This window comes from Stylophora pistillata, chromosome 10, assembly GCF_964205215.1.
Source record: "Stylophora pistillata chromosome 10, jaStyPist1.2, whole genome shotgun sequence".
In the NCBI taxonomy this organism is placed as follows: domain Eukaryota; kingdom Metazoa; phylum Cnidaria; class Anthozoa; order Scleractinia; family Pocilloporidae; genus Stylophora; species Stylophora pistillata.
Genome location: NC_142528.1, coordinates 11,800,971 through 11,822,751, shown reverse-complemented (window position 1 = coordinate 11,822,751; position 21,781 = coordinate 11,800,971). Strand labels below are relative to the sequence as shown.

At 39.1% G+C, this 21,781-nt stretch overlaps 2 protein-coding genes across 3 annotated transcripts; one reads left to right on the top strand and one right to left on the bottom strand.

Annotated features, from left to right (window-relative positions):
- Positions 1 to 1,865: 1,865 nt before the first annotated feature.
- Positions 1,866 to 10,412, bottom strand: LOC111336088 (small ribosomal subunit protein uS7m-like). Of its 2 annotated transcripts, none has more exons than XM_088735945.1 (8): positions 10,257 to 10,412; positions 9,967 to 10,032; positions 8,103 to 8,192; positions 7,105 to 7,168; positions 6,107 to 6,141; positions 5,223 to 5,349; positions 3,396 to 3,536; positions 1,866 to 2,617 (listed from the first exon to the last, which is right to left on the bottom strand). In XM_088735945.1, the coding sequence occupies exons 1-8, from the start codon at positions 10,382 to 10,384 to the stop codon at positions 2,537 to 2,539; spliced, it is 732 nt and encodes a 243-aa protein (XP_088592071.1). In that variant the 5' UTR covers positions 10,385 to 10,412; the 3' UTR covers positions 1,866 to 2,536. The 2 variants fall into 2 exon arrangements, 1 of the variants encoding a protein (XP_088592071.1); XR_015992441.1 differs by lacking the exon at positions 1,866 to 2,617 and adding an exon at positions 4,368 to 4,827 and having other exon boundaries at positions 3,485 to 3,536.
- A 167-nt stretch (positions 10,413 to 10,579) lies between these two features.
- Positions 10,580 to 12,226, top strand: LOC148721809 (uncharacterized). The gene is made up of 2 exons (XM_088736512.1): positions 10,580 to 10,790; positions 10,903 to 12,226. Exons 1-2 carry the CDS (start codon positions 10,609 to 10,611, stop codon positions 11,177 to 11,179), a joined length of 459 nt encoding a protein of 152 aa, XP_088592638.1. The 5' UTR covers positions 10,580 to 10,608; the 3' UTR covers positions 11,180 to 12,226.
- The last annotated feature ends 9,555 nt before the right edge of the window (positions 12,227 to 21,781 follow it).

Here is a 21,781-nt window from a genome sequence, read left to right as displayed (position 1 = left end):
ATAGTTCATCAGCCCCAAAAATTCAAGCAAAAATCTCGTGTGACTCGCACGCAAAATAAAATACAATACATAAACACTTAACTAACTCTGCTGGCGGAAAATGGTAAATAAGCATCCAACCACGCAGAAAGATAGTTGACCCATTACAAGAAAAGCGCTATCACATTAACGTTGCTTATAGGATACTTCAAGGCTGTAAAACCTGTTTTAGTGCTGTTCACATACATTCCCTCACTCACGCCGCTTGACTATCGCTGGTTAGCAGACAAACATAAATCTGTTCCGGTGTTTTTCTCCCTTTCTGTCTCTATTTCGGGATTAGTTTCAGAAAATATGCCCTCTATATTCGTCAATTACTTTTAGTACAGGAAGTCTATAAATCGGAATCCACTACTTTAAAACGTCTTGGCTTCAGGGAAAAATTGACCAAATTTATCATTTTAAGATAAAGCGAACTTTTTCTTGTACACATAGCCTTATCTGAGCTACAGGGGCAGGTTACATTCGAGGCCTTTGTGGAAACAAAGACATTGTAAGTAAAGAGGGAAGTCAATTCTTGTAACGTGGTTGGGTCCTAGGCTAGGTGTTTGGAGTGGTCATCGGACCCAACAATTCAGGCAAAAGGCTCATGTGACTCGCACGCAAAATGAAATACATCCAATAGTAGCTCTATCGAGAATTCTTTGCTTTGGTAACAAGCTTCATTCCAGACAGAAAATTATCAGAAGAGCCTGGTTCGTGTGGTCTCCATTATACGAAGTCACCGTTACGGAATATTGATCCGTTTTGGTTATATATCACCATGAATAGCGAAATAATAACCAAAGATTTTCCCAAATGCGCAAAATATGATTTTCAATGGTCCTCTCTGTTCTTGATTATTCAAACGACACATAATCTAAGTGATCGTATATGCGACGGAAAAATGGAAAAGGTAAACAGGAACTTTTTAAGAAATAACCGACAAGTAACCACACACTCGGCTCGCGGAAATATTGACAATTCAAAGATCAGCTGCGTGCAGAGGAACGTTGACTATTTTAAGATCAAGCCAGAAAGATTCTTTATCAACTGCAAAATGGCTCCAATACAAATGCCTCTCGTTCAGATATATATAGACGGCTCAAAGAATGAATTCGATATCATTCATCTGCTGCTGTGTTAGGAGATTCCATAGTATTACGCTGAGTTTCAGGAGATATCTATAACCTAAACAGCTACAAGTGATTATATGGATATATCAACAAAGTTGAAGTGGTATATTGGCCACCGTAACGATTACAATACCTGATGTTTCGAGCGAAGGGCTAACGCTGGAAACGTCAGCTTTTGTAATCGTTACGGTGGCCAATTTACCACTTCAACTTTGTTGATATATCCAAATTATTTCGTTACTCCCACCGACGCAGCCCCAAACAGTTTCTTTCGAAACTATCAGCCTTTATTCAACTGATTATATGGTTATGTTAACCAGACTCTTTCAATTATAATTCGTGATTCGGAGGTTTTACGCATTCTTTCCAAAAAACTCCAGCCGAGAAAGAGCTAGATGAATAACAGGAAGAAAAAGAAAGAAAATAAGAGAGCAAGTGTAACAGCCCTAATCAAAGTACACAAGCTCGCCATTTCGAGAGCGGTTCCTTCGTAGATGTCATAAACGCAGTTTTATATATATATATGATTTTCTTGAGAAAACAGATTGGTCAATCTCAAAGAGGATTAGCTGCCTGCCTACTCATCCGCTGCACAATTTTTTGCCCAAAGTTAAAGAATCTTCCAAACGTTTGAAAACTCAAACAAGCCTACTACCTTGTGTCAACACAGAACGTTTCAAAGCTAGTTATATCAATAGACTGTATTCTAAATATGCTTCCGCTTTTTAACTTTTTAAGTAATAATTTAAACATGTAAATATAGGTATGTATTTTTACTTTTATATTCAATAAAGACCTAAAGAGTTCCTTAGCAATCATCAAGGCATAGACTGGACACAGCGGAGGGTGTCTCTGTTGAGCAGAAGTTTGACAACTTTTTGTTATGAGTACATGTACAAGTTCCACATCCCGTTGCCCAAATTCCACCTTGGCCGATAAGATCAACAGGATAAGCCAGTGGATCAAAAACTCGTATTCTACATACCAGCGCTACTTAAAACATTTGCTGCAGAACCTCGCTTGACCACAAAATCGCTAAAATGCAATATAGTCAAGGCAGATGCAACACATTGCTTGAGGCACACTTCACTGAGTCACATTACAATGAAACATAAACAACCGATGACCGTGAAGGAAGATGATTAAGTTGACTACAAACTTCCAATACAGCATAACCTTATACACAATACGGGAGGGGTTTCTGATTACATAATAAAATCGGACTTGTCCTTCATGACTAATACTTTTGGGGTTACAAAGTACAACGTAACATCACTGCGCATGTCAACCAAGCAGTAAGTTCTCTGCGGAAACACCGCTTAAAAAAAAACAGGCAAAAAGAGGGAAAGTCGTGGCATTCAACAGTGTTTTGTTGTACAGTGTTACCACCACCGATAGTGTGCATAAGCCCTGTTGTCTTCCGCTCTTTTGTGTAGTTCGTGCTTCTTATTCATGACAGTGCCCTGAATACAAAAATAAATAAATAAACTCTCAATTGCATGTACATTCCAAATGTTATTTTGCCTACTTTATGAAAGAACGGTATCAGCGATAACAATTACAAAAATAATAATAATAATAACAATAATATTTGCAATACACGGTAAAAGAGGCCGAGCTGTATTCGAATCACATGGGTTCTTTTATGTTTGAATTAAAAATATTCCTGCTTCCTTTAAACCATCAACTTTCCAGATTTTAAATGAACTCCAAACTTGAATTGTTTAATAAATATTAAGTTTGAGAATTTGGTGTCAAATCTACAAGTAGCACCTGAATCATCTGCAGTTTCAACACAATTTTGCTTTCAAGACGATACAGTTAGGATTAATCTGTAAATCGTTGGGGTAAATCTATTCAGGCCAATAAAAAGTATTACGCATACCAAATTTCTAAATACAGTGTATATATACAATAAACGAGATTCAAATGATTCCCTAGTTGGGTACCTAAAGCCCTTTTCCAACTCTGTTCGTTATCATCACTGACATGGGTAATATCTAAGCATCATTTTTGAAAATTTCTACAATGATGTTTTAATTATTTATGTTATTAATGATTGATGTTATTAACACCTTATGAAATACACTATACCACCACCTTAAACTCAAGAGAGTAGCCCTGGAAATCAAATATGTGAAGTTTTCTTTAATCTCTGTTAACGTGACTATGCGACCATAATAAAAGCAAAAATACGCCCCTGTAAACTGCAGCACGCTTGAAATCAAAACGGCCTCCCACCTCATTATTGTAAGCATCCAGCAGCTCCTTGGCGAGTTTCTTGTACATTCGAGCATTGCCTTTTTGCTGTTCCCGAGCAGCTGTAATAAGCCATTTGATGGCCAAAAATCGACGGCGCCGTTGGTTGATTGGGGTTGGCACCTGAGAATTACAGACTTGTGAGTACAACTTAGAGTATGTATGAAATGAAAAAAGGATAGATGCAGGTGTTTACAAACCCTACAAGAATAAGAAGTGCTAAATTAAGAGTACACATCAAAGAGCAAATACTGTTTTGCATGATGACAGACTTTACGCAAAGGCATCTATGTGTACATTAACATGGATGAAATCAACCCACACTTTGAAAAGTTTTCAGATTTCTGGTTAAACTTACAAGGCATAGACAATGTGCAGTATCAGTGGTATGTCAAACCCTACTGGGGAGGTGAGGGTAGAGATCAGTCTGTTGCCATGTGCAACTGACAAAGGACCTTGACAAAGGACCTTGAAAGATGTCTAGCAAAACGCATAACTAACTGTAGTTGGTGTCAGCCAAACATACAGTACCCTCTAACTGCTGATTTTCTTTGCTGGAGTTTGTTGGCCATTTAGAACTTACTATCGCCACTTGTTTGAGAAGTAAAAACTACTAATAGTGAAAGTGATGCAAACTCTTGGAAAAGGTGTAACGACATTCTCAGGCATGTGCGACTTCCAATTGTCTCATTATTCTGGTCTTTTTTAAAATTTTTGAACATTGGCTAGCTATTGAGCCTTACTTATAGGTGCTTGTATAGTATCAGAAGACCGTTATAATCATCAAAAAGTTGATGGAATGTATTCCTATCTGTACAGACAGGAAACTAGATGATTCTTTGCCATTACATTTTTTCAAAACCAAATATTACAGTCAAACCAAGTGAAGCATACTCTCATAATTACTGTACATTAAGGAACTGATCCTTCAGCGTGCTGATCTCTTGAGCATACCTTCTTTGCTCATTCAGAGACGCCTCCGTTGGCTTGGGCATGTCCAACGCATGGTGCCTCAGCATCTACCACGCGAGATTCTCTACGGAGAACTGCATGACCCCGCCCGTTGAGCCGGCAGACCTCTGCTGCACTTCAAAGACACCATAAAGCGCAACCTCAAAGCAGCTAACATCAATGCAACCACCTGAAGGACACTGCTATCGATCGTGACACCTGGCAGCACAGTGTCAAAGCTGGAGCCTCAAGAGCTGAGGAGGATGGCAGATGAGGAGGAGGAGGATGGCCATATTGAAGACAGTGGCAAGAAAGCAGCGCGCCGTCTCTACACGTGCCCCATCTACCTACGTCTCTGCAAACTGCACGAGGGACTGCCACTCCAGGTTCGGGCTTCACAGCCACGCGAGATCCTGCCCTGCCTGCCCTGTGTGCTAACCATCGCCTCTTCGAGATGAGTATGCTGAAGAATGAACCGATCATTTGAACTTTGAACCAGATAGCCAAATTCATTTTAATAACATGCTGATCATTGTTCAAATCAGAAGTTGATTTCTGATTTCAACAAACATCTGTGCCATTTCAAAACAAACATGGCTATCGCTTTCAATATTCAAATACTTGGTTGATTAATTTTCATTCATTTTAATTTGTCAATTTAATTCTAATTTTCACAAGTGAGTTCAATATTCAAATATTCAATTCATTACTGCAATCTTGAGGGGTAGGCTTTACTTGGTTTGACTGTATCACAAAGTTAAGGTTTCATGTTGTCATGGTAGTGAATATTTGGTGCTATGGTAACTGGCAAATGAACCATTGCTTCAAAGAAATCAGAATTGTAATCTATGCCCCCACCTGGTACATGTTGCCCCCTTTCTTCATGGCTCTTACTCCTATGATGGGCTTGGAATTCTCAATCGCATCAAGAAAAATTTGCAATGGATCTGTTTCTACCAAGTCAGGTTGGGATGATTGTCTTTGCCTATGTAAAAAAAAAAAATAATAAAAAAAAATAGCATATGCAACTTGCTGCCTTAATTTTATTGAAACATCCAGTCAGGATGACATCATGCGCACACTAGTCCACACAGTCTTATTCTCCAAGCCACAAGAACAATATGTGGGAAAACTTAAAAAAAAAGTGCAATAATAAATTTGAAAATAAATATGGAAACCAGAGACAATATAACTGGATTGATACCTTCCAAATGTGAAGAACACTAGTCCTTGCAAGCTACCACATTTCAGATACAAAAAGGACAGCAATTTTTTTATCTTTTGCAAAGTATTGAGTGTGAGTTGTCATGAAAACCATGACCACTTTGATTGGCTTCTTGTCAGTAAAGATCAGGACTCCTCAAAGTCACCAGTGATGATGTTTAGAGTTTACTGTTTTGATCACGGTGATACCCAACTGATTTTTTCCATGAAACAAAAGAACCTTCTGAATCTTATATTTCTGATGTTCACAGCATTCTCAGTTTCACAGTATCAGACAATATTGTTTGAACATGTAGGTGCTCATTTTTAGAGGAGGTGGATGCACAGGTGTTCTTTTTTTCAGGGAGATGGCATACACACATCCATTGGATGTCTACAGATACTTGAAAGTTCAGAGAAAAGATGAAGTAATAATACATTGACTAATGCAATGATTTTTGGAAGTGTTGCAAACAACACCATGATGAAGTTACTGTTTGATTGTTTATTCTGTAAAAGTCGGTAGGAAAGAAACTGACTTCTTCAATTGTTCCTTCTTGATTTCTTCCATTGCCTGTAAGTAAAAGTTGAATGGTTCAGACAATAATTAGTAATGTGTAGGCTGAGAAATTACCTGTACAACCAAAACTTGAATAAAAGGAACCCTTAGAAGTTATATGTAGCTGTAACAGAATGTTGGTTTGTGTGTGTGACACAAATCTACAGCTATCACACAAGCCACAGATTCTTTAGAGTCCCTATTTACCCTCAGAGGTTTATTTTTTTATCGTTATCAGGATTAATCTCCAAAAAAAAGTTTTTGCGATTGATTAAATATTTCCCAAGATATGCTGCCTCAAACTCACTCTTTTGGCCACGCCCTTTTGACTTGGCCGGGAGAGAATTACTGGGCTGAGTGACGTCACAGCAAGAACGAATGTTAACTTCTCGTATAAGAGCATGTGTCTATTGCTGTAAAATGAAGTGAAAATGCCGACTCACTGCGTGGTTGCTCAAATACACCTGATTCGTCTAAAAGCATATTCAAGTGAATGTAGGAATATCGAGGCGGCATATCTTGGGAAATATTTAATCAATCAAAAAAAAGTTTTTGGAGATTAATCCTAATAACACAAAGAATTGAAATATATATAAACCTCTGTGGGTGAATAGGGACTTTAAACCAATCAACCCCTCTAAACCTGCTGGGATCTAATACAGCAAACACCTTAAAACCTTAGGAAATAAACTGTGATATGTACATGGATCATGCATCAATCACCATAGAATTATACAAATGATCAAACATATACTGTAAATGAGTTTGAAGGCTCCTAATTGGTAAAATTTAACTAATCAGTTCACTGTACACTGTACAATTATATACATTTCTTTTTGGGTGTTCAAAATCAGTTTTTGCTTAGTTCCTTAACATAAAATGTAATATTGTAGTAGCAGATGTTGGAAGAAAAATTTACCAATTTATAGTACAATTTTTGAAGGGTATATGGTTATCATTCAATAACCTGTAACTTACCAACTTAAAAATTTTCTGTGATAAAGACTTCTTGCCATCCCACATCATGCAATTCACAAATTTGCTGAAATTTGTTTTAAAAAGTGGAGAGTAAAAACTAGAAGTGCTTTTAAAACAATCAGTCTAAATTGTTAGGACAGATCAGTCATTCTAAGTTTTATAATTATGCTTTAATATGATAGTGATGGGAAAAAAAAGAATACATTTAGAAAATTAATATTCATTTTTATTCAATTAGTCCACAAAGTTGAATGCTCCCAGCCCTTGAAAAAATGCTGCACAGTTGAGCAATCAGGTACAATACACACTACATATGCCTTGGAGTCCACCTCAGAGCATTGTCCTATCCCTCATAGCTCAGAAGCAAAGAATAGTTTCTAAACAAAATGATACAGGCCTAGGTATATACAACCTAGAACTCTGTGGCAAGGACAGTACAAATGTACTTTAGAAAAGTAAATTAAGATGATACAGCCTAATCCTATGATCTCCCACAAGTGATTAATACTTAGTTCTCATCAACCAAGCAGGAGGTCTGTATGGGAGAATCTTGACTGAGGTCGCCAGTACAGACCAAACGCAGTGAGGTCTGTACCAGCGACCGAGGTCAAGATTCTCACAGACAGACCGACCTAACTCGGTTAATAAGATGTTTATTATATGGCTGTGTCTTATATGCCAATTTTTTATATTCTTTGTACCTTTTTTTTCTAGACCGGTCTAGATGGGAAAATCTAGACCACTTTCAATATTGATTGTAGCCAATCAAATTTGTGAATTCGGTAGTTCCTTGTGAGACACAGCCATATAATAAATGTGTATAAAATCTTAGAACATCACACTGGAACCATAAAACAGGTGAGAGACAAGTGTGCGTTAGACATAAGAAAGGGCAATGTTCAATTGGTACAAACAAATTATCTCTGGAAACTTAAAAGGAAATGTCTAGAGATTATAAAAGATGATTATTCAGCAGATAAGTGATATACTGTACTTACTTGACAACTTCATTGTCAAACATTGAGGAAGTCATATGAGAATCTGCGGCTTGGGGAGTTTCAACCTTTTCATCAATGTCCATTATATTTCTGTGGATTTTAACACAGAAATCTTAACCAGAGTTAAAAAGGAATAACTTGAAGGTACCATATGATAGTTTAAAGGGTAGAACTGCTTCAGTATTTCATTCTGACTTGGTGATGTTGAATTTCCATTGTCAGAATCATTTTACTGTTGGAATTGTTCTGCTTTCATCTACATCTATGAGATCTTGATTGAATTTCCAAAAAAAAAAAAAAACACACAAAACAAGAAGTGTCTTGGAAGTACATGTAAGCAAACAATTTGATAGGTCTGAAAACATTTGACATAAAATTAAATGTTGATTAGGAGTGTACTGAGGACAACATGTGCAAGAAATGCTAGTATTAAGGTTGCAAAAACTTATACAATATCTTCTTGGAATAAAAATGCTTTTCAGCATGTGCGACGAGAAAAATTTAAGAACTTGGATGGTACCTTCAGGGTCTCATGAAGTACAGTGAAAACAAGAGGATAATGTGAAGTATGGCGACCAAGGAGATGTAGCTAGAATTTTACACACAGGCAAAAATGTGAACTTTACAGGAGAGTAATTTAGACTGAAGGCCCTGTTAAATGTGCTGCAGGCACTTCCCTACAAGGAGGGTCTGGGGCATGCTTCCCCTCAAAAATTTTGAAATTCAGGCTGTAGGACAAGCATTTTCTTCAATTTTGGAAGGTAACTTTGGAGCTATTTGTGATTTTCCCTTTGACAAAAATAATCTTAAATGTGTACATCACCTAATGCAACTGAAATACATAACTGGGTTTATATTATTTTACATACATGAGGAAATGCGGCTGACCAATGAGCCCTCCACCAAAAAAGAGGATTGATCATTTGATAATTTAAATTGCAGTAGCCATGATCTTGTGGCTTGTTGTAAGACAAATGAAGAGAATGGAGATTGAAATAACCAACATATGAAACAGCATATCTCTGGAGACAAGTTTGAAAAGCCAGAAGCTATATTTAAATATATCTTATTAACCAAGTGCGAGGGCTGTACTGGGAGAATATCAGTCTGAGGTTTTGACAGTATGGACCGAGCGCAGCAAGGTCTGTACTTAAAAGACCGAGGGCCGATATTCTTCCAGTACGGTCCCGAGCAAGTTTGGTTAATAAGAGATTTATTACACGACTGAAGTTCAAATGGACACAAGTGCGGTACCATTCAGGACCATTCCGGACAGTGCCCGGTCCAATACTGAGAGAATATTGACTGGCAATAGAGCATTTTGATTGGTTGATTTTAGTTATTGGCCCTCTGACTTCCTGAGTCGTGTAATAAAAGATCATACATTCTTTTACAGCTAGAAAAATAACCTTGACAGTGGGATACTTTCCTCAGCTGTCATGGTACCTACAAAAAAAATCACTCTTCCAATTCTGGACTAAAAATAGCTCGACCATTAATGTTCAGCCAGAAAATTATCTGATCTGTGATGCCAGATGAACTTCTTATGTTTTCTTAATTGACTAGTGCATTTGATATCATACCAAATGGTCATCATGAACTAGTTGTTGTTTTTGTTTGTCTGTTCAATGACTTACAGCAGATGATGTGGCAAGAACAAAAAAACTGACACATGAGAGGAGAAGTCACGCATTTTGATGTCATCTGTGATCTATTAATGCAAAGACCCAAGGCCACATAGAATCCAAAATGCAAAATACTGTAATTGGTAACATCATCTATGCATCCATCCATTGATAGATCATGGGTGAGAACCAATCAAAAAGCATGTATGATTCAGGTTATCATATCTTTCGGTACTTACAATGCTGATCGTGACGAGCACATTGTTCTCAGAATCATATGCTTAGCCCCATTGCAACTTTGTGTTCTGCAAATATGAAAAAAAAAAAAAAAAAAAAAAAACGCTCAGAAAAAAATTGATGTGCATAAATAATAATTTAGCAGCTAACTAAGCGAAATAGGCATGCCTCAATACATTGATGAAGTGACCACTTGCACTGGATCGAGAACTGCATGTTGCCATTTTGTATGCAAGTCATGGACGTCTGTACTACAACAATAACTGACGGTTCTACTACAGAAACATTTTACCTTGAGGATTTACGAACACTTAAAGTTCTTGCATCACTGAAATTTCGAGTAAAAACCCCAAGAAACCTGTTACTTTTGCGCGAACATGAAAGGCAATTAAGGAACACTATAGTTTTAGTGGCCGCCATCTTGAATTTGAAGAAGCTGAAAAGACTGGTAAGGAGTATTCCCGACCCAGGACTCGTGGAAAGAAAGTATGACTCGTTCCCAGTAACTTCATACAGAATTCAACACGCGTAAAGATGACTGTACCTTATCGCATTTGTGTCTGCAATTCAAAAGGTCAGCAGAGTTACAGTTTTAGGACGAGGCTATCAGGTCAACGTTTCTCGAGAAACACCAGAAGTACTCCATGTCTGACAATATAACTCTGGAATCTGCGTTTTTTTCTGCCGAGGAAAAGGTTAAAATTCTTAGTGGTAATTGTCCTGGCATCACGAAAGGAAGATTGAAAGAATGGCTGTCATTTCGGAAAGGAACGGCAAGAGATGGAAGTGCTTCGTCCGACGGCACGAAAGCCGTGCTGCTTCAAAGGTACGTACGCTTCACCACAACAATATTTGCCATCGTTCACTGATGTTTCGATGTACCCTCTTAACCTCATATGTTTATCATATGTTAATTTCAGATCATTCTAATTTTCCAGGGTTACAAGTTATTTAAAAAACGGCTGGGAAAATAATTGGATAGATAAGTGGTCTCACCTGACATCAACCTCACAAGACAGAACGTCAGAACCAAGCAGCAGCAATCAACACTACGAGTTTCCAGGATCGGCAGCATGGATCCCGTTAATCCAAGCTAAGAATGACTTACCATCGTTCAGTGTTCAAGACATTGTGACGTATTTCATTGAACGGAAAGCAAACGATAAAGACGCTAACAAGGACTATAAAAACGTCAACAACAAAGCATTTGGATAATTCAAACACGGACATATACAAAAAATCGAATATGCCAAAGATGTTGATAAAGCCCATGTAAAATGCGATTGCCTGCCAGAAATGAAAAAGAACATTAAATATCAGGTCAAACTTTCGATGATAAATTCTGGAGAACTAGTATTTGCAAGCTGTCAGTGTCCAGCTGGAAAGGCCCCCCTGGCATCATGCAAGCATACAGCAGCATTATGTTATGCCCTTGAAGAGTTTTCAAGATTGAAGAGCACGCGAGACCATGAAACATGTACTTCGAGACTTCAAACATGGAACTAGCCTAGGGCTATTGAGGTAGACTCGGGGACATGGGACGTCCCACGTCCCCGAGTCCTACGTCCCCGAGTCCTATGTCCACGAGTCCTACCTCCCAAGTCCCACGTCCCCGTATCCCACAGTCAAGGGATATTTGGCGTTGAGTGTACACTTTTGTCAAATAGTTCGCACGAGGCTGCTACGTCGTTCTGTGTTAACATTGTCTATTTATTATCCAACTACACTTCGCAGAGTACAAATAACGCTATAGACGAGTACAAATATCACGTGGTATTTGTACTGTAGAGTATCGGTTAAACAGGTTTTCTCGCATCGCGCAAGCGAAGAATCGAATTGTAGTGACGAAAATAAACATGGTGGACAATTTAAATCATATTTCTGACGACGAAGAGTCAGAATGGCTGGTAAATATACATCCAAGTTTATTAGATGAATCGAACGAAGAAAAACAGCTAGACTACCTGGAAATTTCTTCATTTGTTGAAGAAAAAAGTAACAGCAACACGACAACGTGCTAATTCCGTTCTGCTTCGGATACTTCTGTCACGCACTCCCCATAAATAACACACGCCCGCACTGAAATAACAGTTTGGCGAGTTGGATAATAAATAACTTATTAGACGTTTTGTTGTGTAGTATCGCTGAGTATTTTTACTCGTTATTTAACAAATGGTAAACACCACAGCGTACACTATTGAGTTATGGATGCACGCGGGAGGTTGCTAAGCACGAAAGAAGCGTAAGAGTCGCTCGAGGCGATAGCCTCGTGCGACTCTAGCTTTTTGAGTGCTTAGCAAACCTCCCAAGTGCATCCATAACTCAATAGTGTACGCTGTGGTGTTTACCATTTGTTTTATAATATAACATTGATACATTGTAGCTAGAGAGTTCCCTTTTATTTAACAAATCTTACGCGACCAGAAAAAACAAGCGCGCGCGGAAAAATAGTCTTTGCATTTGCTCACGTCGGCAGCGTACACCCATGGGTAAATGGGACGCTAAATTGACCAATCAGAGCGCGCGCTTAACTTCGATTATGTTATAATTGTACTTTGACTCGCCCGACGGGCTCGTCAAAATACGGCAAAACTCGTAAAAGTACTCAGCGATAACACACAACAAAACGCCTGATAAGAGATATAAAGTTAAAACTTCTTTCGAGCTCAAGATCGGACTTTCTCCTCTCAAGCCAAATTTTGCGTTACTTCGTTACGTTATCCCATGACTCGGTCAATTCTCGCGAATTACGGTCTTTTCGTCCAGAAGTCTTTTCGTCCAGAAGTCTTTTCGTCCAAAAGTATTTTCACCTAGGTCTGTTCGTTTACTTGTTAAGTCTTTTCTCGAAGCAAATAAATAACTTTTAGAAGGCTAGATAAGGCTATATAAAGAACTTGTTGTGAGCCGCCGCCATTTGGGTATGTCGGACACGTTGTGATGTTACACTTCGTTGCCTTTTACGCTCCATAGACGCTTAACAACAAGCCTAATATTCCCATTTCTTTCGCGTGAAATAATTAAACGGCAAGCAAGTCTTTATTTTTGCTACTATTTAATAAAATATATTGCGTTACAACTTCATTCATTCTCTGTGTATTAAATACATGACGTTGAATTCGTAAAACGAAGATTGGTGAGCCAAAAGGGCCTTATCTATGATATAATATAATATAATAGTTATTTATTTGCTTCGAGAAAAGACTTAACAAGTAAACTAATAGAATTAGGTGAAAATACTTTTCGGGACGAAAAGACTTGGACGAAAAGACTTTCGGACGAAAAGACTTGGACGAAAAGACCGGACACCATTCTCGCAATCTGGTTGATAGGTACGGTTGAGAATCTAGAACAGTCCGTAACATTACAACAGATTCTTTTGCGGGAAGAAAGTGCGTATGACGTAAAATAAGTAAATAAATAAAATTGGGGCGAACAAGCAAGAGGAAGCTGCAGTGGATCATCATCTCAAGGCACTTCAGACGATGATCCATTGCACCAAGACGGTCTTGCCAGACCATTTTAATGTAGCATTGGAGAGCCAGGAAGGTAGGAAACACGATTCGACTTCTACCTTTAGACCTGAGCACCTCCATCCTTGGAGATCCAGAGGCTGTGAGTCGATTTCAAGTTAGGGCGGAAGAGCCCCTGGGGACATTGTCGTACAAGACTAGTTCCAAACGGTCGCAGTCGTTCTGGCATCTGACTAGTGCCAGAAAATCTTTGTGTTTTTCTGCCCAATCAGAGTGAAGTGTGCTTTAGAGTCCTTTCGTGTGTTTTATCACGGACAAATACAAGAAGCTTAGTTGCTCGCCATGTTTGTTTGGGCCATACGACGGAGCTTTGCTCGAGGTGAAAAGTTTCAGTCTCTGCGCACAATGTAAGAGAAATCGAGTTTTTAATTTTTTAATAATTTTTTAAACATAGACTAGTGAGCAGCACTTCTGCGAACAGTAGTTGTAAAACTTCTTTTATTTTCCGACGCGTTTCGTCTAACTATTCACCGAATCGAAATATGGCGTCCAATTTGAATTACCATTGTTTTGGACTTACTAGCCTCGTCTTCATGTGGAAAACACAAAAGGAACAATGGCAATTCAAATTGGACGCCATATTTTGATTAGGTGTATTGCAGACTTCTTCAGGGAGAGTTTTACAAGTATAACGAAACGCCTGTATTTATAAGCCAAAGTTACGGGGACCGATGACCGTAAAGGCTTGGCTGGACTTACGAACAGGAACAGGCGAAGTTGTTCCTGTTCCTTCGCATGTTCGTGTTCGTAAGTCCGGCCAAGCCTTTACGGTCATCGGCCCCTGTAACTTTGGCTTATAAGTACAGGCGTTTAGTTATACTTGTAAAACTCCCTGAAGAAGTCTACGACAGTTAGACGAAACGCGACGGAAAATAAAAGAAGTTTTACAACTGCTGTTCGCAGAAGTGCTGCTCACTAGTCTATATTTAAAAAATTTGGAAAAATTAAAAAAAAAAAGTGTGCTTTGAAGTCCTTTCGTGTATTTTAATACGGACATATACAAGAAGCTCTGTTGCTCGCCGTGTTTGTTTGGGCCGTGCGACGAAGCTTTACTCGGGGTGTAAAGTTTCAGTCTCAGCACACAATCACGGTAAGAGAAATCGATCAGATTGTCCGCGAAAATCTTACCGGAAATCATACTGAATACTTTCGCAGGTATCATTAGAGAATGTGTTTAAAAGTTTGCGAGGTTCTTATAAAACATAATGGTGCAGGCGTTTATGTCGCTTTAAACGTTAGATGAGATATAAGCTTAAATCTTTCTAGATATTTTGTAATATTTCTTGGTCTTTGGTTTTGTTTTTTCCAATGAAAGCAGCATCGATTCCCAATGATCAAAGATATTTAACTTGGTCTTCAACAATCGACAAAAGAGGTGAAATGAAAATGACCAAGGGACTAGAAGAGAATCCGTAGCCTCTCGAGCTCAAGAATTTGAACACTCTAGGCAGCAGTTAAAAGATTAAGCTCTTTCCAAATCCCTTCGGTAACTGTCCGAAAACATCTTTCCGGCAAGAGTACCACATAACCCCATACACAAATTGTGCATTCAGACTAGTAGACTTTGTTTTTAAAGTTTTGTTGTGAATGACAAAGAAGTGGAATGAATAATTAATGTATGGGGTTATATGGTACTCTTTCCCATCTCTCCTTCCCACGATGTTCTCGATAATAAGTTTTTGTTCAGATTTTAATTAGCTGACCGGAAACACAGCTAAGCTTTCTTTAAGCGCTTGCTGGAGGTCGTCCACGATCTTAACGTTCCGTCTGCCGAAACCTTGGCCATATTGTGAAAAACTTTACTACAAGCGAAGATTAGATTTTGGCGCGCACAGAAAGCTACAGAAGCGTAAGCGCCAGTTGCTCAACATACCTGCGTGGCCCGTGCGACAAAATAACTTAACGGGATTGGCAAAGTTTCAGTCACAGCAAATTATACAAAAAATCTAGAAAGATTTAAGCTTACATTCGTATACATCTCGTTTAACGTTTAAAGCGACACATCAACGCCTGCAACCATCGTGTTTTATACGAATCTCGCAAACTTCTAAACACGTTCTCTTGCGATACCTGTGAAAGTATTCAGTATAATTTCCGGTGAGATTTTTGCGGACAATCTGATCGATTTCTCTTACATTGAGTGCTGAGACTGAAACTTTTCACCTCGAGCAAAGCTCCGTCGTACGGCCCAAACAAACATGGCGAGCAACTAAGCTTCTTGTATTTGTCCGTGTTAAAACATACGAAAGGACTCTAAAGCACACTTCACTCTGATTGGGAAGAAAAACACAAAGATTTTCTGGAACCAATCAGATGCCAGAACGACTGCGACCGTTTGGAACTAGTCTTGTAAGACAATGTTCCCAGGGGCTCTTCTACCCTAACTTGAAATCGACTCACAGCCCCTGGGTCTCCGAGGATGAGCACCTCGGGAATAAAAGCAAACTGTCATTAAAACTAGTGGGAGATTGATCATTGTTGAGAAAAGTAGTGACTTTGAATACAGGTATGACTTATAAAAAGAAACAGGTCTATTTCACAACGTTGCTCATAGGATACTCCAAAGCTGTAAAATATTTTCTTAGAATTATATTGTCCATAGAAAACTGTTACGATTCTGTAGCTGCATTCTTAAAATAAGGCCATCATAGCTTTTATGGATAAAACCAAAAAGTGTGCTCCAAAGAAAGAACATATTAAATCAAAGGCTCCATGGAGCTAACTCAAATCTTTATTATTGATTGAGTAGTGTGCTTCGTCAATTTTCCAACTGTTAAGGGTCCGACTTGAAATGCGGTTTTAATTTTGTTTGGGTAGTTTTCCTTACCCTTTTCTATTATTTAATACGTAAAATCCGTACCCTTTCCTATAAGCCCTTTGCTAAAAAATGGCACCTTTATCGGGCAGAGCATGCCAGCATAGTTTACTATAGGAAGTAGCCGCCAACCTCATCGTTGGAGTCAGGCAAGGTGGGCCATTATTATAATAATATTGAAATTAATTGTAGTCTAGGTGTGAGGTTGTTGGAAATGAAAGAAGAGACAGGTCTCACTGAGATCGGTTGGAAACTTATCGCTGAACATTTCCAGTTGGCTTGTTAGCTCAATTGGTAATGCGCTGCACTAGTATCGCAGAGGTCAGTGGTTCGAATCCCGTAAAGGCCTGATTTTTTTCAGGTCTGATTTTTGCTATTGCTTAAATAGCGCTATCTACTGCGAGGATCGTGCATCATACGTATTTAATACCGCAGTTCAAAATATATGAACTTCATATATTCATTGTATCTGATTTATCATCACGGGTTTATTACGAATCAACTTAACGGCCTGCTCCCAGTTGGCTTGTTAGCTCGATTGGTAGAGCGCTGCACTAGTATCGCAGAGGTCAGTGGTTCGAATCCCGTACAGGCCTGATTTTTTTCGGGTCTGATTTTCGCTATTGCATAAATAGCGCTCTCTACTGCGAGGATCGTGCATCATACGTATTTAATACCGCAGTTCAAAATATATGAACTTCATATATACATTGTATCTAATTCATTTAATGTATTTGAGCTGTTAACCATTGTTATTGCCTTGCTAAGAGAAGGGAAAGTCGCATGAGTAAAAGTCGCTCCTTAAAGTGCTACTGAGACGAAAATTGATGTTCTTCAAAACAAATTTTTTATGCCAAAAATTTAAGTTTATATCCTAAAGAAAAAGAAAAAATACAAGAAAAGTCCGAAAAATTTTGATTAAAGCTCACTAAATCTCGTTCGCCATTGCTCAAACTACAACAACTGAGCCAAAGATAATTTTCAGCGTCTTTCCCCATTGTGACATCATATTACTCCTTTCATCGAAACTCTGTCGAAGTAAATTGTAAATTCATTGGCGATCTTGCTCAAAAATCGTCGCTCTTCTTTATTTTAAACGACAGTAATGGTTCTTTTTCTTCCGATGAGGAGTCTATGAATGAATGCTGTAGTATTGAGGAGAAATATTGGATATGTCGCGCTCCGCGCGAAGAAGAGGTAGGGGTCTGCTAAATCTGCGAGCCATGCGAGCCACGGTGCGGGCCATTTTTGCGAGTATCATTTTTTTCTTCGATTGGTCCAGGGTCTGGGAGGTCGTCGATCATTTCGCGCCCGACTTTTACTAAACTATTGCCATAAACCGCCCGCCCCCCATCTTGAAAGCGGAGATGATCTTGGGGACGAGTATAAATGGTACAACCTCGCTCCCTGGGTACTATCTCTTTCCCTGGGAAATTAATTTTAAATTTAGCTACAAAAGTGCTTAAAATTGAAATATTCCCAGAAAAAATCCTAATCTCGCTTCGGTTGCCATAACTATTGCTGGTGCGTCAAATATGAAAAATGCTCTAAACATCTAATTCATCGTGCCAAGTCTTGCGTCATAGCATAGTAATGGCTGTACTGATGGGCCTGAGTTGGACGAATGTTTTTCTTTGTTTCATATTTTTGTTATTTAGAGAAATTTTCATCTATTCAAATGCTCAGGATCCGCAAAAAAATGAAAACAACACGACAAAAATTAACCAACGTTCAAGACTTAAGTAAAAAAATTTTCTGAGAAAAACGTATGGCTCCAGCGCCCTACCGCTACTCGAATGGGTAGTTGAATGGTATCCATTGACAACAACAACAACAACAACAACAACAACAACAGCTTTTATTTCAACACGATGGTTGATTAAAGCGTTGCCGCTTAAGGGATCGTGCAATTAAATTAAAACCTAGGATTAAAAATATATTAAAATCGTCTTAATATAGAAAATCGTTATCATTATTGTGAGGCATTGTTTGCGGAGATTCCGCCTGAAAGTCTAAGTTGCGTAATTTTTTGGATTTAGAGTCCATTCTTTTATAGTTCTTGACATTGGATGCCTTTGTGAGATCCAGGGTGAGGAGATTCCACACAATAGAAGCTCTAAATGCTATTGAATTTTTTATGAAATAAGTGTTAAAGCGTGGCACTATTACCGTGTTCATAGTACGTAAATAATGGATAAAAGAAGTCTTCTTGGTTAAAATATGACCCACAGAGGGCACAGTCATGTAAAATCTTATAAGCTAATGTTGCCAACTTGACTTTTTACATAAAGTGTAAGGAATCCCATTTGGCAGTCTTAAACACGAAGGCGCGCCATATAAGGAAGTCTTCCCTGGGAAGACCAAGGCTCATTTGTCCCTCACCTTTGACGTGTACGGGTCAAATTTAAATGCAGGTAGACGAACAAAAGGAGCTAATGAGACATCTATTTTCTTCCACAGGCATGGTGGCATGAGCAGAGTGGCATGAGGTAACGTGCGAACCACCTACTTCGATCTCAAATTTACCGCCACAAATAAAGACAGTTTCCATTGGAGAAAGGAAATACAAATCTCAAAAATTCTTGTATGGTGATAAAGACATAAAACAATTTTGAGGAATGCGCCCGCTGTTGACTGCTTTGGAGCAGCTGTAGCTCAAGCTGACTTCACTCTAAGAGTTCTACATCACACGACGATTGATTGACAAATGGTCCAGTGGGACCTAAGGCTCCTTTTCTAGCGCGCCTTCGTGTTTAAGTACTTCTGTGGTGGGCATATCTCGCGTTAGGCCGTATATTAACTTGGCAGCTCTACTGTGTAGAGATTCCAGAGCAAGGAACCCATCCTTGTTAGTAAAACTTCCCCATATGGGCAGCGCATAAGAAACAGAGGGTAAGATTATCTTAAAATATAGATCTAGGAGTATGTTACGTGGTAAAAAAGAACAACGCTTTAGTAAATTTAATTTGTTAACAAAGCTTTTCTTCAATTCAGAAATGTGTTGAGCCCATGTGAGTTTATCATCGATGGTTACGCCTAATAGTCGTGCGGAGGTCACCCATTTTATGGTGTGATTGCGCAGTGCGAGAGCGTTGAACGGGCCGGTGAAACTGCCTCGTAATAACATCATTGCTTCACACTTATTGGGGTGGGGAACCAGGTTGTTCTTTGAACTCCAATCTTCTAATTCCTTTAGTGCGTTTTTGAGCGTGTTGGTGACAGAGTCCACTGACTCGCCTATACAATAGATGGTCGTGATGTCGGCGTACGTATATAGAGATGCGGAACTAACAGCCTTGAGTAAATCGCCTGTATATAGGGCGAAAAGGGATGATCCCAGCACGGACCACTGAGGGACACCAGAGGTTACGCAAGCTTAGTCAGAAAGTTCTCCATTTACAACGGTGTGCGACGAATCCGCGCCACAAAGGTGGGCGCCCTCTAACACAGACAAAACACCAAGCACAAACGAACTCGAGAAGACACGCCACAACACAACTAAACGTAGGCCTACAAATATTTATTATCCTAATTAAAACAATAATTAAAGCAACCAACAATAACGACAACACAATGAACTAAATTATTTATCCTAGTTAATTTACAGAAATATGATAATTTAAACTAAAGTATACTAAAACTATTTACAAGAGTAATTACTATTAAGATAAAAAAAAAAAAGGTAGGTTTTTTTTTTAGTTGAGTTTCGTTCACCTTCACGTCCTGTGCTTGACCTGTTATTAACAACCACGTTCCACCAACAAACGACACATAAACCAAACTCACGATTCACAAACCAATCTTCGCGTTTAACAACCCAGACTCGCGTTTAACAAACCATACTCAACTTCGCGTTTAACGCAGCTAAACGTAGTAGTTTCCAACTTACGTAACTCGGTCCTCGCCCAGATTTTTCCTTCACTCCTCTTGTCTTCACTGGCTTTGCCTTTGACAGAAGATAACCTTCTCCTTTTCCTTCTTCTGCGTGTTTTTTCTTTCGGCCAGCTTCTAGGCACACGTACGCCCCCGGCAAATTAATTCTTTGTCATGTGAAAGGACGAATTTTTTTCTGAATGACTCTCAGTGATTGAAACGTGCCCCGATCCGAACGAGTCTCTGTAACTTTTTCAACCTTCGTCTTCAGTGACTTTCTCTCTCTCTCTCTCTCTCGAAAAAAAACCATTTACCCCACCGTAACCACCCGAATCCCTAAATACATGTGGATTCAAGGTGCAAGAAAAGAATGAAGAAAACTATTTGATATATACAATAAAGGTTAATTACACAAAAGCTTACACAAGTGAAGAATACAAGCCTGTACCAGATACAAATATCACGCACTACATTGATCCTAAGAAAATAAAATAATTATCATGATTTACTTATCCCTAAATAAATTCTTTATCGCTTTCTCGACTGTAATCTGGTGGACAGCAAATAGGTCAGGCCTATACTTGGAAGGAAAGCTTCTCTTATAATGAAAATCCTCAAGTACTTAGACAATGATCAGTTGAATTGGCCCCAGACCTCTGAAGTTGACGTGTACGCTCATGATGCGCCAACCGAGCCTGTTTTGTCCGCTGACCAGTGAGTCAAAAAATTCCCTCGCGTTTACAATGATGGAGTTGGTAAACTTCCTGGAGAATATCACATGGAGCTCGATGAAACGGTAAAGCCGGTTCAACACCCTCCTCGCCGAGTACCGGTTGCTATCCGACAACGTCTACGAGAGACTTAGGAGATTTGGAGAAGCGAGAAATTGTAGCTCGTGTGACAACGCCCACATCTTAGATGAGTTCAATGGTTGTTGTGCCAAAGCCAAATGGTGCCTTACGCATTTGCTTGGACCCTGAGGATCTCAATCGGGCTCTGCAACGAGAGAATTATCTCTTGCCTACCATCGAAGAGGTTGTTTCTAGGCTACATGGAGCCAAAGAGTTTACTGTCCTTGATGTTGCCTGTGGATTCTGGCATGTTACTCTTGACGAGCAGTCATCGTTCCCAACTACATTTAACACGCCGTTTGGTCGGTACCGTTGGAAAAGGATGCCCTTTAGAATTATATCTGCGCCTGAAATTTTTTAACGCAAGATGCACGAATTGATTGAAGGACTGAATGGAGTTCAAGTCATAGCAGATGACTTTGTTCTTTTGTTGTTGTTGGTTATGGTGATTCATTGCAAGCAGCATCCAAGGATCACGACAAGAGTCTTTTAGCGTTCCTTCAGAGATGTGAAGAGCGTGGAATTCATTTAAACAGCGACAAGTTGAAGCTCAGGATGAGAGATGTTCCGTTTATCGGTCATGTGGCAACCAGCGAAGGTCTTTGAGCAGATCCAGCGAAAGTTCAAGCCCACAAAAACGTGTTCTTCGGCTGATATATTTTTCTGAATCCAGAGCACATGCGGTGCCTTTATTTATCTCCTCAAAATTCCTCCCCATAAAGGTTAATTACACAAAAGCTTACACAAG

Excerpts from the sequence above, each read along its gene's own strand:
- LOC111336088 (XM_088735945.1), bottom strand. The coding sequence starts at position 10,384 with ATGGCGGCCACTAAAACTATAGTGTTCCTTAATTGCCTTTCATGTTCG. Across the intron at positions 6,142-7,104 it reads CACAGAAAATTTTTAAGTTG|GCAATGGAAGAAATCAAGAA; the intron begins GTAAGTTACAGG and ends TTTTACTTACAG. Across the intron at positions 2,618-3,395 it reads TGGATGCTTACAATAATGAG|GGCACTGTCATGAATAAGAA; the intron begins GTGGGAGGCCGT and ends TTTTGTATTCAG.
- LOC148721809 (XM_088736512.1), top strand. The coding sequence starts at position 10,609 with ATGTCTGACAATATAACTCTGGAATCTGCGTTTTTTTCTGCCGAGGAA. Across the intron at positions 10,791-10,902 it reads AAAGCCGTGCTGCTTCAAAG|GGTTACAAGTTATTTAAAAA; the intron begins GTACGTACGCTT and ends CTAATTTTCCAG.